The sequence below is a fragment of the Solanum pennellii genome, chromosome 4 (genome assembly GCF_001406875.1).
Source record: "Solanum pennellii chromosome 4, SPENNV200".
NCBI classification, from domain to species: Eukaryota; Viridiplantae; Streptophyta; class Magnoliopsida; order Solanales; family Solanaceae; genus Solanum; species Solanum pennellii.
This window is the reverse complement of record NC_028640.1, coordinates 18,429,199-18,448,018: the sequence shown is the minus strand read 5'-3', so window position 1 is coordinate 18,448,018 and position 18,820 is coordinate 18,429,199. Positions and strand designations below refer to the sequence as shown.

Here is an 18,820-nt window from a genome sequence, read left to right as displayed (position 1 = left end):
TATACCATGAAGAGTTATTACCCATCAAACAAACAACCTCGTCACACTCTGCTATTTCACCAACTTCTTGACGCAGACAACTTTTATAGTTGTCCAGTACTTTTGACAACTGGACGAGTTTCATACTCTGCAAAGGACCAGGTCCCTGCACTTGTGAGGAGATCATCAAAACATCTAGGAGCATCATATCAATTTCCTTCCTTTTTGATGATGACAAAAAACCTGCATTACTTCTCACACATTCATCCAAAACAATCAAATAATTCCCCCTTAATCAGTTCCCCCTGAATACAATCAATTTATTCCCCCTTAATTAGTTAATTAGTCCCCCCTGAATCCCTTATTCAACCTTAAACAAAAACTTCACCCTTTTGACATCATTGAAAAGGAGAGACAACAAACATATGCAAATTAGAACATCATCCAGACAAGAGATTCTAGGGCTATGGCCACACAGAACATTCGTATGAAAGCATACAGAGATAATAGTAAGTGCACATGAACAAGGCAGAGAACAAAAAGAGCATTATCACTAATACTTACCACAATCTTTGGTAAAAAAAACACAAGGCCGCAGAGTATTCAGGATTACAAGAAGGAACAAAAACAAAGGAGTATTGAGGGAAAACAAAGACATATTTAGGACGAAGGGGGAAGGGGAGAGAGAGTGCGCATAAACACAATCATCCCCTCATTTGCATCTTCATGAGCCTATCATGCTTGTTGACAGCCTTAACTTCCTTATTGAGTGAGGCATTCGAAGCCAACAGTAGTACATTTTCACCCCTCAACTTTTACAACACTTGATTATTGGCGTTGCTAGTACCTAGTCCCCCAGAGATTGTTTTCTGAAGTTCAGACTTTAGACGAGCAATTTCAACCTCCTTCTCAACCAAAAGCTTAGTTATATCAATCATCTCGCGTGTGAGAGTAGCCTGTTGTTCAAGCACTGCCACTACTTGAGACCTACCTTTTGCAGGACCCTCCATGCACTCACATTCTAACATTGTGAACTTGGTAAACGTCTATTTCATGGTACCTGGTACCCCTCTTCCTACAGGCACTTCAAAATGGGTAAAGATGTGATTCAGTATATACACGTATGGAATGCCATGCCTTGCATTTTTCCAAGGCATTACCTTGTGCATGTGCTCTAACATTATCGCATGAAGATTTATTTGCTCAACTTTACTCAGTTTCTCCATGAGGAACAAATCTGCAGCCGATGCAACCGTTCTCTTATCAGACATGGGAACTAGGACCTTGTTGATGAATTCAAACAACAATTAATATTCCCCTTTTAGCAACTTTTTAGGCAACCCTGCACGCTCAACTTCTCCCCTCTGATGGTTTACATCTCCCAATGAACCTAACTCCCCGTACAGGCACACCCAAAATAATTCCAAAGAGTGACCTTATCCAGGTGCATCCTGATTTCCTTGACAGTGGTCGTGATCCCACCATCTTCCAATAACTCCATTTTATAGAAGAATTCATGTACCTCGGCCTCATGCATATATGAAGGAGGTGTTTCAAAGAGATGAATCCACTCCTGTACTAAAACAACATCATACACTGTTGCCATACCAAGCTCTGTGACAATATCAGGATCAAAAGCTCTGCCATTTAACACCTTTTGGTGCTCCATAATAGTTATTCTTTCATCCCTTGCCACTTCCTTTTCCTCCTTTTGGTTTTGAACCCTAGGACCAGCTCTCTTTACAGGTTGTTTTTCTACTACCTTCTTTACCCTTTTCCCTTTATCAGGACTCTTTAGTTTTGTTACCTTCCCTTTCTTAGCAAGCGATTTCTTTACATGTTTATAGGTTTCTTAGATTTTAGCCTTTCCTCCTCAGCTTCCCTTTTTCGCTTTGCCACATCCCTAACAACATCATCAGACTAGGTTTCACTATCATCAATGGCCACAGGTGTTGAAGTGGGTTCGTTAGTTAACAATCCCTCTAATGTTCTTCTCATTATCCTCTCAGTATGAGGAACATTGGACTTAATGGCACTTTCTAAAACCTTTTGGGCCACACTCCTGGTTTCATACCTTTTCTTGTCCCTTTTTAGGTGTGTTTTGACAAGCTTTCCTTTCCCTTCCTCTTTCTTTCCTCATCACTGTCTGCACGTGTAGCATGTAGTACACTTGCAGGCACATTTTGATCACTTTCCAACCCTTGAATTTCAGTTTGAGGAAGATTGGCCCCACACATACCTCTGTATTTCCATCTCAGTTGAGGCTCTGTTTCTTCTTCTTCATTAGACCTAACCCTAAACAAAGTTGGAGTTTGGTTAAATATTGGTTGATCTCTGTGTGGGACCTGATCCGCTGACCTAAGCTCTTGGTCCCATAGAGTGGGTTGAACATCTCCTCATAGAGAGACTAGACTTTGGACAATCACAAGTTTTGCTCTTACCATTAGAACACAGGATTCCAGAACTTTTCCCTCTGCCATATGTCACGGACTTAGAGTATTTGCTAAGACTCTGTGCGACACTTGACGAATTCATGAATCTTTCACGATTTTGTAATCTCAAGTAAGCCTTTAAGACTCGAAACACTAAGAGAATACAAAGAAAGACTTAGAAAGAAATGAAAGAGAGCTTTGAAGAAGGCTTTTCTATTGCTTTGGAAGATTGCTTTACAACTTTTTTGGTTGGTTTACAAATGATAGCCCCCCTATTTATACTACTACCTAGGGGATAAAGTGTAAGTAAAAATTACTTACAAGTTCCTAAGTTATTTACACTTTGGTCCCTATTCTAGAAAAGTGTACACTTTCTAGAATATACTAAACCTTTTCAAGTAATATCTAAATTATTCTAGAGGTTTCTAAGGAACTCTCCAGTCTTCTTGATTAACCTTGAAGGTTCTAGAGTTCTCTGCAAACCTCTCTACAACTCTAGATCCTTCCGCCTCTATCCGGATGCAAAATTTAACTATGATGTGGTGGGACGTGACACATTTCTCCTTCAAATAGCCTCTCAGACACGGTGGATGATACAACCATAGACCCAACTTCTGTTTCCTTAGAGACGAGTTTCACAGCGGGCTTTGACACAAATTCAACCCTAACCCTGAGATTTGTTTTCAGACAACACTAGAGTGGGGGAACAAACCAAAAGTTCATCAGAGGGTGGTATAGGGGAGGCTGGAATTTACGTTTGAGAAGGAACTGAATCATCCATTTCATCGACTCCAGATTGGATATGAGGGAGGTTCCTCAGGGACGAGTGTGGATTTCATCTCAAAGACAGTTTCACCCTCTTTCATCACTAAGTTCTCATATTGCGTGGTGAGCATATCATCCTTCAACTCTTTCACCCATTTAGTTCCTTCACGAGAAGTTTGAAGGCAGTCCCAAATCTCCTTTGCAGTTTCACATGCAGAAATTCTATTGTATTCATTAGCACCAATGCCACATACTAGAACTTTTTTCGCCTTGAAGTGATTTTCAATCTTTTTTTGTTACTTTATTGTACTCCTTTCTGGTATTGACCACAGTGGTGGCAAGCTCTCCGACCTTTACTTCTTTGCGAGGAATATAAGGTCCATCAAGAATGACATCCCATAGCTCGATGTCCTCTTCATTGATGTAGTCATGCATTCGATTATTTCACCATCCATAGTACTGATTATTAAGGTGAAGTGGCAAAGTAGATGATTGTCCTTCCTCCATATTCAATGGAGCAACCATTTCTTCAGGTCACCATTTTATGAGGGACAATGTCGAGAATATGGATATTGTGATAAAGTTTTGTAAGACAGAGGACCAACTGGCTGACATCTTTACAAAGTCCTAGTGTAAGGAATTCTTTCTTAAAAACAGGATGAGGGTGGGCATGCTCAAAATCACTTGATCGCTTCACAAACCAAAGCAAACTCCTTATCATTGACTATGCTAAGGAGGACAGGTATCTATGCTGGTTTTTATGCTGGCCAAAAAGGGAATTCACTCTTAGTACCTTATTGCAGGTATACATTCCTGCTGTGTCAATCTGAGGAGATGGTTAAAGCACCCTGAGCAGGATTGTGAATAGAAAAGAGGACTGGTCCTCGTAAAGTTAGTATTACTTGTACTACATTGTCTAAATTGTCAACATCATGCCCACGTATCTATTCTGCATTCCTCGTGTTAGTTGCAAGCGTCTTTTCACTTTCAAAATCCAACAGTCATTTCTTTTGGGGACCCGATACCCATGTAATTTCCCTCTATAAAATGCCTAACCTAATGTGCAAAACTCAAATAGTTTCAGTCTGTCTTTTAGATTAATTAACTAACTAAAAAATTCTGTTCTTCAATTCTTCTTGCAAAAATGACAAATTTCCAATCTTCTTCCAAGAACCCACTCTCCCAAGAGTTTTCCTGGTGTTAACCAATCTAAGAAGTGAAGTTATGATACCACTTGTTGGAATGTATGCATCTACTTACGTTGATGGGACAAGGTTCTCAGTACATTAATAACAACAAATAAAGAACAAATACAAAAAGTAAAGATTGACAAGCAACTTTACATGGAAACCTCCTTACTCGAGGGAGAAAAACTACGACTTATTCTCAACAAGACTCTTTAAAATCACTTGTACTAATCTTCAACAAGAAAGATTAAAAGTCGTTACAACAAGCGATTAGCCTGCTAATCTCCATATTAAGTAATATTTCCTATCACTTAGTTGAACCTGAGCAGATACAATATTGCTCTCTATACCAATATAGACTTGAAATAAAGGCCAAGTTACCCTTAACTCATCCCTTCCAATGATTCACCCGTGTTTGAAACGTTTCTTTCATAGTTGAGACGAATCACACAATATAAGAACAATTTCAAGCAAAGAAATGCAACAAGTACAAAAAGAATAAATGCACTTCTACCAGTTCCCTTGCTGTTTTTGAAGCTTGAAAATACCATTATTTGAATGAATGAATAAAATGATTTGTTATTCGTTTGATTTATAGCATGATGAGTTATTACCCATCAAACAAACAATCTCGTCACTTTTGATTGGTGAAGTACTCTGCTGCTTTACCAACTTCTTGAAGCAAACAACTTTTACAGTTGTCTAGTACTTTTGACAACTGGAAGAGTTTCATACTCTGCAGAAGACCATGTCCCTGCACTTGTGAGGAGATCATCAAAACATCTAGGAGCATAAGCACTTATCAATTCTATATGTCTGAAACAAACATAGCAATACCAAATGAATTAATAAGATCACCCTCGAAAGATGAGGACTCACCAACAAGTACTACTGAGTTGATCAGAAATTGTACTAATCGCGAACCTGGAAGCGGAACATCTGAACTAATATTATTAAATAGTATTGACAGAAAGTATGTAGTTAGTACTTCTAATGTACTGAGTATGTGAGACATGAATGATAAAATAACAGTTGAATAATGTTAAACTGAAATGACATAAGTTGATGCATTAACCAAGTAAGTAAAAATGATGCACTAAAATAATTGAATGCCTAGTCATGCAATAACTAAAAGATTGAAGTGTGGAAGACACTAAAACTAACATATAGCCATATGAGATACTACGTGGAGTTTGATGTATATCCTTCATCAAAAAGGTCTAATATTCTTTTCCCCAAGATATCAAGGCCGATCTGAGCTAATGTGGATCCATTAAGGTAACTTAAGTAAAAGAATAAGGAGTGAGACCTCAACTATTGGGATGGGTGACCCTCAAAATCCTACGGTGACACGTAGTTCTGAAACATAAAAATTGCTACTAAAGGTCTCATTCTTGAACTAACAGGTGAACCTTCATCCCTAGGTTCGTTTGATGCATTTAACACCCAACGAAAACATGCAAATAATATAAAACAACAATAATGTGATAATAGTTTATTATAATGATAATCAATTAAGTAGGTCATGAATGTTGATAAATTAATAATCATGTTGGAAGATACTTTATCTGAAAGCATCTTAAATTTATGAAATTTGATGATCTGAAACATGCATATAAAAGATCATAAATATGAGACATGAAATATAAAAGATCATAAATATGAGACATGAAAATATTTCAACTCTGAGGGTTCATGAAATACATTAAATAATATGAAATTATAAGTAAAATTATGCAAGTGAAGGTTATTCATACATAACCAAATTACATTGAAAATACACGCTAATCATAAAATTCTAGGTTTTTGTAGAGATCACAAACTAAAAGTATTGACATTTCTTTGGGACTCAATTGGTGATAAGATACCTATTTATGAAATTCCACATACCTGAAATGGAAGCCTAGCTTAAAACCTTGAGTTGAACTTGAAGAGAGGAACCCTAATTTTTTCTTGAGATGAGCCTTGAACAAAGAGGAATTTGATGTTGAAAGTTATGCATGAGAGGGGAGGGTTTAGGTCAATAATTTTCCCTTAAATCCACTAAGAATAGGTTTAAACAACATAGTATAGGAATTAAAAGAGTCAGAAAAATATTAAAATATGCTAGCCTAGAAACTGATATCGGGATCTTCTACGAGGGCATCTATGTTCGTGGTTCTTTCTCTGAATCGTATATCCCTGCCATAGAAATCAAAGTTAATTTCTAAGTTTTGAAAATTGATTCTACGAGACCCTTTTACGAAATATAGATCCATGTACGAGTCGTAAATGTAATATGTAGATTGTAGAGTAATTTATGTTTTAGAATGATGTGAGGTCAAAAATATATAATTTTAATAATAATTTGTCTCACAATTAATATTTGTATTTATCTTTTTTGAGCATGAATTTTACTAAATAGAATATTTTATTTGTAGAATTAAATTGGTGTGAAAATGAAGAGATTTGCGGCTAAAATATATTAAAGATGAAAAATTAAAGAAGGAACCAAGCAGACAACTTCATGGATTAAATTGAATATAATAATATTATAATATATAAAAATTGCAGTTAAGAAAAGAATTTAATTTGAAGTAGCACATTGTCCACGTGGCAGCAAGTGAAGGAAGAGGCGCAAATTGTTAATTGTTGAGGCTACTGTAATTTAACACATAACCTAATTTATTTTGAAATTGGCTTCTCAATTTGTTTTGGACTTAATTATTTTATTTAAAATTTTATAGATCTATAAATAATTCATATAACAATAATAATAATTACAGAATGATATCAATCAAATACAAAGGTATCATACTTTTTAGAAATCTTTTTCTTCTTTTGTTAGATATTAGTTGCAAAAGACTCTTTATGGAGCTGTAAATGTAGGTAATTATTGAACATTGATTGTTTTGAATTAATGTTGGTTATCACTTAAATTACTTTTGTATTCTTGTTTCATGCTTGATCACCATAGATATAAATAGATTGTCTATACTTGAACTCGAGAGACGAAGAGGTAGATATGTCAAAGAATACAAAGAGCTCGATCTCTCATGAATATCACTTGTTAAGATTCGTGTTCAAGATTGCCACCCGAACGAATGCCGAGCTTGGTTACGAAATATGATGAAATATAAATATTCATAAATTGAGTTCTATCTATCCTTGCTCAACCATGTAGTTAGACAGTCAATTGGAGTAGGCGATGAGAGGTCGAGAGATCATGATCATAAAATTAACTATGTAAATCAGTAACTTGAAAACCGTAGTTAATTCATCCATGAGATGTTATACATGAACCTAAAGCACACTACATTCCTGGAGTTTTTTCACTTATTTTAAGTAATTTTATTATTTTATTCTTGCATTCTTTGTTTTCAAATATATATTAAGCTCTTTTAGACGCATGAATAAATAATTAGACTAGTATAATTTAGTAAAAAGTTAACCGAGAAGTTCTTTGGATTTGACGATCCAACTCTTTCAGAGTCACTATATTACTTGCGCAATTACATACACTTGTGTGTGCAATTGGAAGCAACACATGACTTTGGTCCGTTGAGCGATTTATGACCCGTAAACTTGTTTACTATTCATAGATTCCGCTTGTCCTATTCAAGTGAAAATGCATGTCTCTAAAGATGATCTACAACTCCAGTTTACAATCCATAAAAGGGTTTACGAGTCGCAATCCTAACTAGTAAATGTCAGACTATTTTTTCCTATTTATGAAGTTGATCTACGAGCCTCATATATGGCCCATGGTTTCATCTGCACTCCATATATGTTGCTCGTAAATATAAAAAATTATATAGACTTCAGATCTTCTTTGAACTTTTAAGGCCTAATTTGGACTTAAGACTTCTGGGGTGCTACACCTGTAATGTGGTTCATTTTGGTTCTTCGGGGTGCCTTCACCATCATTCAAGTTCGGTGTCAGCCGTTCCAGTTCTTAAATACTTTTAGTATTAGCTAGTGTTATTCTTAGCACTAATGTGTTTTCATTGGGCTTATGATGGTCTGTTTAGGTTATTTACTTTTCAACTGTGCACGAGTGTACTTTTGGCTTATGGGGTTTAGTTAGGGTATAGGTTGTTTTTTACTTTTCGTTATTGCTTCATTCATTCGACCTTTAGTTAATGTTACTTGCTCGCTTTTTTCATATTGTTTTTACTTTCCAAGCTTAGTTGGTTCTTGATGCTTATTGGATACCTATTATTTTGGTACTCATGCTACAATATGTATCTACTTTCTTGATGCAAATCTGAGCACCAGCCGACAATGGTGATTCTAGCATAATTACAGAGATCTTCAAAGATTGAGGGTAAGTTGATGGCGTCCTAGTTTGACTTATCTCGGTCTATGTATAAATTTTAAATATACTTTTGTATTCGAGACAAGTCTGTACTTTTTGGTCCACTTTTGGGACTTGTATTCTTGTAGTAGCTTTAAACCTTCGTCCACTAGATCATGGGAATGGACCATGTATTCTTGCTTTTGTATAGAGTAGTCAATATGGACTAGCCCACCCCATCCGGGCTAACCCATACAGGCTTTGACATTTTACAGGCCAGGCCGGGCTAGCCCATTTTTAATGTGGACCAGAAAATGGTCGCCCAACCCACGTGTACGTGGGCTTGCCGGGTCATCCCACTTTTAAAAAAAAGTATACATTTTTATAATTATTAAATTAAATTATAAATTATAATTAAAAATATTATCATAAATTTCGACAAAACAATATTACATCATGTTAATGTTACTACTTGTTAATCAAATTCACAAATAAAATTATCTTTATAATATTTATTAAGTTTTTTTCAAGTAAAAGAATAAATATATAAATAGAAATAAGACAACTTTCACATATAGCAAACACAAAATTCATATTTTTATGTTATAGCAAAATTTGCATAATTGCGCTCCATAGCAAACATATATACGTATAATTTGTTATACACATAAAATTGAAGCAAATTGTATAAAACGAATTGTATAAAATGAGAAAGAGAGAAATTATATACAATTTGAATTTATATAAAACGAGAAAGAGAGAAAGGCAAAAGAGACTTGGGCAAGGAAATATTTGTATTGTATAATTATAAGTGTATAAGACGATTATATACAATTTGAATTTGTATAAAATGAGAAAGAGAGAAAGGCAAAAGAGACCTGGGCAGGGAATATACAATTGAATCGAATTGTATATAACGAGAAAGAGAGAAATTATATACAATTTAAATTTGTATAAAACGAGAAAGAGAGAAAGGCAGAAGAAGCTGGGCATCAGAGTATTTTTATTGTATAATTATAAGTGTATAGGATGAAAATATATATATTTGCATGTATATATAAATTTTCTCTCGCTTTATACAAACAGAAACACAATTTATACACATTCTTTCTGTTTGTATAAGCGTCAGAGGCGATGGTGGCGAGCGAGATTAGGGAGAGTGGCGGGCGAGATATGGGAGAGGGGAGAGAGGAGAACAAAAATATATGTATTTATACAATTTTCTCTTGCTTTATACAAACACACACATTTTATACATTTGTGTTTGTATAAAAAGCAAGAGAGGCGAACGAGTCTGCCACCAAACGAGAGTGGCGAGCGAGATTCCACCAAGGAGAGTGGCGAAAATAGCTATAGTTTGCTATATAGGGTACGATTAAATCAAAGTATATTTATAGCATTTAATTTGAGTTAATAGGTTTCTATTATATACAATTTTCCCACAGAAATATTAACCTAATTATTTTGAGTTTAGACTCTCTTTAATTTTAAATTTTAATATTATATTATATTTTTTTAATTAATTCTTATTGGCTTACGGGCCGGCCCTATCTATATTTCTCAAACTCCTCAAATCAACAGGCTTAGCCAGGCCGGGCTAAAAAGCCCTTTTCTTAAATGGACTCCAAAAATCTTAGCCTATCCCTATTAAATACCGGGTTAGGCCAGGCCAGCTCAACGAGCCTAGCCCATATTGACGGCTCTACTTTTGTATATATTGATGTTGTTTCTAATTTTGTATTATTTCCTTTATATTACTCTAAATTTCTCGTTGGTTATTGATTTTTCCCATGTGAGTTTCTTATCATTCCGAAACATGAATTGGCTTACCTATTGGTGGGTTGTGGTAGGTGTCATCATAACTCGAGGTTTCAAATCGTGACAGGTGATAATTTACATTGGCAAAGTAATAATTAGTTGATGAAATCTGGTCTCAATTTAGAGATTGATGAGACACTTTTATAAAAGCTTATAAGTTTTCATGTGTAATTTTGGTAGGTGAACTTTATGTCATGAAATAAGTTAAGTGAAAGTCTAAAGGAAGTAATCAATAAAGTAAGTTATCAATAATTTGATTTAATTGATTGGTATCTGAACCTTCATATAGAGATTAAATAGGGTTTTATTTTTATCTTTTATAAAAAAAAATAATCAAACTGAGGAGTGCAATCATGAATTTTCAATGGTATATTCGTAATTTATTATGATTGGATTAATTAAAAAAATGAATTAATTCCATAATATAAAGCCTTAATAAATTATTAAAATTCTATGGTTTGTTCCAGATTAGTTAGTACTCTCTCCATCTCATTCTATATGTCACTTTTTTACTTTGCACTTGCATTAAAAATATTATGTAGAACTTTACCCTTCTATCCTTATTTAATGTTTTCTCAAATCAACTTTGTAATAAATGAAGAATTATTTTCAAGATTAAATAACTACTCTATCAAGGGTATAATATGTAAAATATGATAATTTATGCATAAATTTATAAGATGACAAGTATTGTTGTCCAACTATTTATAGAAATGGATGACGTATAAACTGGGATGGAGGGAGTATTTAACGAGTATATTTCCTAGTGAAAAGGAAGACTTGCATTTAGCACCACAATTTACCATTAAAAATGTGTAAAATAGTTCCCACATGTTTTGGTTTAGGTTTTGGATTGTCTATTTGGTCGTATTCCACCATTGAATACATACAATTAACAAAAAAGAAAGGAGATTGAATACATACAAGTAATGTCCTTTCTCATGTTAATACTTTGAAATGTAAAAGGGACACATCCATGCTGAGTATGTCAGACAGTATTGTATTACATATTTACGTTCCTGCAATTGTCCATCTCCATCTAATTCTATATTTCTGGAATCCATTAAATTACATCAAATCACCATATAGATGCATGCAGCTGTGGTTATCTTCGTCCTGACACGAATTCTCCTACAAAGGGCATCAAATTCAAACTCCTCAAATGCATGATTGCAGACAATGACCCTTTAAATAACACATTATCATCTGCTGATCCCACAACAAGCAACGCATATTGAACTTTCCGGTCTATGGCATGCAGTTTTTTCTGTTTGTAGGGACCAAAAGGGATCACAGGAATGCTAGAGGAACAGAATTTCTCAGATAAGAGCTCCTTGCTTCCTGTAGTAGTAGAATAGTTGTTACTTTTGCTGAACCAATTCAGCTTTTGTTGACTGGTTATTTTCCTGCAACATCCCCTGATCAGCAGCAGATATTTGTGTTGGCTGCTGGTTAGCTATGGCAGGAGATGAACATTCTGGAGGCTTCACAAGTGACCTCATGCGCCCACCATTTAAAGTGGCGTTGGACTGAGCCACTAGGTAACTGAGCCATAGGATGAGGTCAAGGATATAAGCCTCTGATTTCTGTTTGTCAGCATGGTATAATGTCTCAATTTTAATGACATCCACTGATGCAACTGATCTGCGATTTGACTCAGACCTGTACACATGAAATGGTTTTCTCTGATTATAACATATGGTAGTGCTCAAATTTGTTTAAGACCAACAAAACAATGGAATAGACATTAGGAGAATCTGGATAAACATACCCAGGATTAGCCCATTCTCCAACCCAACCAAAACCATGGTGCGCTCTATTTCAGATGATTAAAAACACAATATTAGGAGACTATCAGAAGTAAGAAATCAGTAATCAGTTGAGCTGTTTAGGGTTCATACTTGGCAGTAATTATTGCAACAGGAACTAGCCATTGTAGTGTCTTCTCCATTTCAGCTTTAATTTCAGTAACACTGAGCTGCATATAGAAGAGAAAAAGGAATATGATGATGATCTAAAGTAGGAAATATAACATCGTGCAGAACTTCAATAGATGCTGAAAACATAGCATGTAGCCAATACAAAGAGAAGGGGACACAAAATTGAAACAAAATTCAGTTTAAAGGAACCAAGCATAAAATCTGCTAGTTCCTTTAGTTCAAGTTTAAATTTATCTTGACCGTTACTAGTACAAAACTGATGCTTCGTAATAAGTGCATTGCTGAAATGAGAGGGCACCTGCTCTTTGACATGGAAAGATAGAATTTTGGATCGCAAAGAAAACTTTATATTAGGTGGAAGATTCTGATATAGTGTATCTCGTGCATTTGGAGGCATAGAGCTTGACCGAGCTACCTGATCAAAATAAACTAAAGAGTCAACAAGATGCAGAGATGAACTTGAAACACTTTTCTTGCATATCGTTGACAAGAAAACAGAAGTAGCCAACTAGAATGACTTACAATTGAATCAATTTGGAGAATTATATTAGCATAATGTAGATCAAGACCAGCAGGCCCCAATCTTTGCTTACTACCCAGAGAATGTTTTTTCTCGCTATTTGGATCTGCAGGTCATCAGTAAGCACAGTTATCTCAATAGAAATAATAAAAATGGAGTGGAGTGTAATTATTTTGTCTACTTACATTTACCCATTTTCTTTTTAGTTTTCTTGTACCTTTTCATTTCCTTACAAAACCAGTCATGAATTAGAAGGGGTTTACTAATCTACAATGAGGCAATATTATAAGTAGTTTATGTGGCTGAGAGGATCCAGATTCTAGAAGATCTTCTTGACTCTAGTAAAAATCATTGGGAGCATAGGAGGTTGGGAGGAAAAAAAGGCTCAGGAAAATACTATTAAGATTTTATCCTGTAGTATTGCACTAATCCCTATTTATAATTATATTTTACAAAGTACAACAAATCCTTATTTATGTATAGTATATTCTACAAAGTACAAAAAAGTACTTCTTGGAATTGAAGTTGCTAGATCAAAAAGAGGTATCTTTATTTCTCAAAGAAAGTATGTTTCGGGTTTCTTGAAAGATACTGGTATGGAAGGTTGCAAACCACCAGAATCTCCCATTGAAAGCAATCACAAACTACAAAGCGGAGTTGAAGAGTCATTGACAAGGAGAGATATCTGAGGCTGGTCAGAAGACTCATTTATCTCTCTCATATAGACCAGACAAAGTTTATTCAGTCAGCTTGTTGAGTCAGTTCATGCATGATCCCCAAGATCCTCATATGCAAGAAAGATGTCTCTCACACTTAGCGGTTTCTAAAGTATGCTTCAGAGAAAGGTCTATTTTTTTCGAGACAGGGTCACCGCCAAATATAAGCGCTAACAAATGCAGATGAGGTTGGATCTCTAAAATGACAGAAGATCTACATTTGGTTACTGTACACTTGTATGATGAAAGATGGTCACTTGGAGAAGTAAGAATCAATGTATAGTTGCTAGATCAAGTGCATAGATAGAATATTGAGCTATTGCTCAAGGTGTTTGTGAACTTTTCGTGGTTACAAAAGCTACTAGAGGAATTGAGATTGTCCGAGAAAGGGACACTTCCTTTGTAATATGATAACAAAGCTGCAATCAGTATTGCTCATAATCCAGTCCAGCACGACTGAACAAATCAACAAAGCATGTTGAAATTGACCGACGCTTCATCAAAGAAAAATTTACAGGTGGTGCCTTGAGTTTGTTCCATATGTCATCAGAAAAGTAGCTAGCTGATGTGTTTACCGAAGGCCTCAATAAACGGACTTTCCATACAGTAGTTTACAGGTTGCACATGTGTGACATCTTTGCACTAATTTGAAAGGGAGTGTTGATTGATTGATTAGCTTGATTAAAGAAGTTGATTGATATTGTAATCGATTGTGTAATATTGGCCTTACTTATTTAGTCATAGGACTCAGTATACACCCATTCTTATTGCAAATTCATCAAGAAATACAAAGAATCCTTTAATTCTTCTTAGAATCTTCAATTTGCGAGCAAGGTTTGTACAAATTTTTCCTACAACTGAGGGACCATGGCTTGGAATCTCCTTGGATTTTCTTATTGAGTTCGTAGTACAAGGGTAGAGATAGCATATTTATTATCGCTGATAGATTTTCTACAATGGCACTCTTTATTCCTTGCCGTAAGAGTGCTGATGCTACTCATATGCTGGATTTGTTTGTGAATAATGTGCTTAAATTACATCCATTGTGAAGATTGAGATTCCATGTGGTCAATCTTAAAATTTTCTACTTCTTGCTACCCTATTCCAATGGCCAAACCAAAGTGGTCAATAGATCAACACGTAACATGCTAAAGGCCATGGATTAGGATCAGCTTACTTCTTGAAAGGGTCATATACCATTTTGAGTTGGCTTGTAATGGCTCTTATCATTCTTCTATTGGTTTGATTCCTTTTTCAATTTGTGTGTGCCTTTAACCCCTTACCCTATTGGATCTTGTTAGAAAAGGAATAAGATTTGTCTTCCAAGTTGAAAAAGATTGTAATGTAGGGTTTGTTTGGTATGAAGGAAAATGTTTTCCCAATTTTCTCATGTTTGGTTGGCTCAAATGTTTTGAAAAATGTTTATCAAATCGGCTTATTTTCCTCAAATTTAAGAAAAATGATTTCCCTTGTAAAATGTAAGGAAAACATTTTTCAAAATCATTTTGAAGCTCACACCTTTCCATCCTAAGTAAGTCTCCGGTATCGATTCCCAATACTAATCCTAGATCTAACTCCTGATTCTCAATTCGAGATCCAACTCTCGACCTCGATTCAAGACCCAACATTCGAGTTCCCCATTGAGTCGGGGTCAGATCTCAAGTTAGGATTAGAGGTCGAACACCGGTTTGACTTTTGAGTGTCGGGGTGGGGTCCTGAATCAAGTTTAGGGATGAGGTTTATGAGTCAAGTGTCTAAGTTGGGTTTTGGGTTGAGAGTTGAGGTCGGGTTTCATGTCAAGTGTCGAATCGATCATTGAGGTTGAACATCGGGGTCGGATGTCGAAGCCAGATCCCATTTCAAAAGTTGGGTCTCTGGTCGTGTGTTAGGGAAAGATCCCGATTAAAATTGAGTCTTAATTTTGGTGTTGGGTCTCAATTCTGGTGTTAGTGGCGTATGAGGGTTTGGAAGTCGAAAATCAAGTTGATGTCAAGGTTGGATCAAGGTTTGTCTTTAATCGAGTGTCGAGTTTGGTGGAGAACTGCGCGGGAGTCCGTGTCAGGTCGGGGTCGGGTCCCAATTAGAAAGTCGATACCTGACTCGAGAGTCGAGGTTAGGTCTCAAGTCAAGGTTGAATCCTGGTTCAAAGTTAGGGTGAGTGAGATGTTGGGGTTCAGAGTCGGGTTGGGACTCATGTTAGAGTCATTATCGGATCTCAGGTCGAGGTTCAGGTCATAGTCAGAGTCAGGGTCTGGGTCGGTCTAAGGTCGAGGTCAGGGTCAGGTCTCGAATCGAGGACTTGGGTTTGGGTCACATTGAGTCCTGAGTCTTTGGTAGAGGTCAGGTCGGAGTGGGGTCTTAAGTGGGTATCTCAAGTCGGGGTCATGGACGGGTAAGAGGTCGACGCAGGGGTTTAATCTAGGGTCGGGTTTAGGTCAGATGTCGGGGTTGGGGTCTAGGGTCGAGACTAGCAGATGTACTTATAGAAGGTCTCAGGAAAAGAACTTTTCATACTTCCGTTCGTAAGTTGGGCATACACCACATCTTTACACCAACTTAGGGGCTTGTTGACTAGCTTGATTGTAGGAGAGCTTATCTAAATTTATTATATAATTATTATTACAGAAAAGGGCCTAAAATACCCTTAAAGTATTGAAAATGGTACGAAATTACCCTCCATCCACCTATTGGCTCCAAAATGCCCTTTTCATCCACCTATTGGTTCCAAAATACCCTTGTCATCCACATTTGGTTCAAAATTGACCAATTTTTTAATTGTTTGAAAATTAAACTCTTAAAATATTTTTTAAAATACTTGACGTTCAACTATTGGTTATAATTTAATTTATTAATATAATTTACAAATCAACCCACTATCCACTCATTACTAACTAAACCCCACCCAATTATTAATCCAATTATAATATCAAAATCGTCATAAACACTACTAAAACACGATGAAATTATAGATTCCTTAAAATGACATCCAAAATTATTAGAGTCCGAATCGAAGCCCCAATTAAATTTAGATTGAGCCGCTTATTTAGGAGAACACTTTCAACTCTTTCAAGATTGAATTAGAAATTTATGATTAAAGGTAAAACAGCAATACATCCCGAATTAATTTCATGCACTTTTTTTAAGTATAATTTTATAAATATTTATGATTTGTTTTAAAACCTTTAATATATTTTTTTGAAAAAAAGTTACCTGTGAAGTAACATCACATAATTGAGACGTAAAAATAATTAAGATGAACATAGTCAGACTTTTAAGTTTATCGGTATTTTTTATTTAGACAGTTGAATGTATGATAATTTACTTCTATAGATATTTTTGCCTCAAATTTTTAAAAACACTCAATTGGCAGTAGCTTTTCTGTTGTTGCATTAATAATGTGACGGGTTTATTAATTTAGAGCGGTTTAATTAGTAATGGGTGGGTAGTGAATTGATTTATAAATTATACTAATAAGTTAAATTATAACAAATAGTTGAGCGCCACGTATGTAAAAAAATATTTAAATATAAACCGTTAATAAGTGGTCAATTTTGAACCAAAAGGTGGATGACAAGGGTATTTTGGACCCAATAGGTGGGTGGGGAGGGTATCTTGGAGCCAATAGGTGGATGGAGGGTAATTTTGTACCATTTTCAATACTTTGAGGGTATTTAGGCCCTTTTCCGTTATTATTATTATTATTGATTTCCCTTCACAAATTAGTAAATATACACCGAAATAAAAGAAGTCTTTGCTTCTTTATCAAATCCTACAATAAATGCCGTTTGGTAGAGTGTATTATATAATGCAAAATAGAGTCTATTAGTAATGCTTGCATTAGCAATGCATATATTAGTTATGCTTGCATTAATTTTACATAAAAAAAAAAGATTTATTCATCGTTTGGTTTGATACAATAAAAATAGAATGCATTGCATTAAAAAAATCATTTACAAAGATGCCTTTCACTATTATGGTGGAGAAGATATAAAAAAGGTATTGAGGGGCAATTGAGTCTTTAGTTGAGTTAATGCATGCATTAAAAACATTGCATTGCTAATACCTAGAAATCCATGGTATTAGCAAACACACCTTAATGCACAATATACATAGGTTGGAAAATAGTACCAAACAAGGTACTAGTTATACACAAGGTTAATGCATGCATTATTTTTTTTAATACACTTTACCAGACAACCCCTAAAATTGAAGTTCAAGCTAAACAATAACTATTCCCTTTTGGCTTTTGCAAATTAAGATGTGATTATGTAAAATTTTCCAAACGTAACAGCTCTTGAGTATGACCCAGGACATACCTGCACTGCCAGACATATTATCTATCTCCCTGTTGAGAAAGAGGGCAATATCCACCAGCTTATCCATGACCTGTTTTTTTATATTCAAAAGACCCTTATACATTCTCAAAGTAGGATTTGTGCAAGGTTGAAGAGATAAAAAACATTAATACTTGATTCCAACAGTTAGCCAGCAAAATCAAACAAGTGATACTACGTTATTAATTTTCTATTCACATATAAATTAAAGGAAAAAAGTAAGGTTCTTTGGATGGTGTCAAATGTTTAAGCTGAAAAGGAAGGAGTCAAAACAGTACCTCTTCCAGACTTCTGGACCACAGTGACTTTTTCTTCAAGTTCCTTACTATTCTCTTCTGGCTTTTCAACTCAGCCGCTAAAATTATAAGACCATTACCTGCGAGAAAATGAAAAAGAGCAAAAGAAAGAAAAAGATCCAAGATATCTTTATTACTGTTAAGGAAAGAGGAAACAAAATTTTGGAAAATGAACTGCTTGATTATACCCCCAAGCATGTTGCAACTTGGTTAGTGTTTACAAGTAATCGTAAAAAGGAGAGGAAAGTAACTCCTATTTTTGATGAAGTCAATTACATAAATTGACACTTAAAGTAGGCATGAACTGTCAAATAAACACCTTAACTGTCACTATGACCAGACAGACACCTCTACTTGGTTCATGGGAATGTGTGCCTGGGAACTTTTGCATGGGCACTCCCAGGCATTTTCCCTATAGTGTTACAGTACTCATTAAGCATTTCTTTGCTCATCTTTGCAGATAAAAATGATCTTTCTCTTTCGCATTGCAAATTAAATTGATCTTAGTTTATACATTGTAAATCTTATAAAAAATGTGTTTTTGTGTGAACAAAACA

At 35.3% G+C, this 18,820-nt stretch overlaps 1 protein-coding gene across 1 annotated transcript in view; it reads right to left on the bottom strand.

Annotated features, from left to right (window-relative positions):
• Window positions 1–11,237: 11,237 nt before the first annotated feature.
• LOC107018295 overlaps window positions 11,238–18,820 on the bottom strand; it is a 33,262-nt gene continuing 25,679 nt past the window's right edge. The window contains exons 11-17 of the mRNA XM_015218746.2: window positions 18,246–18,343; window positions 17,950–18,019; window positions 12,920–13,023; window positions 12,696–12,812; window positions 12,359–12,435; window positions 12,229–12,273; window positions 11,238–12,119 (exon numbers count right to left, since the gene is read on the bottom strand). Of these exons, the coding sequence (XP_015074232.2) occupies window positions 11,819–12,119; window positions 12,229–12,273; window positions 12,359–12,435; window positions 12,696–12,812; window positions 12,920–13,023; window positions 17,950–18,019; window positions 18,246–18,343 (812 nt within the window). The 3' untranslated portion in view covers window positions 11,238–11,818. The remainder of the gene's footprint in view (window positions 12,120–12,228; window positions 12,274–12,358; window positions 12,436–12,695; window positions 12,813–12,919; window positions 13,024–17,949; window positions 18,020–18,245; window positions 18,344–18,820) is intronic.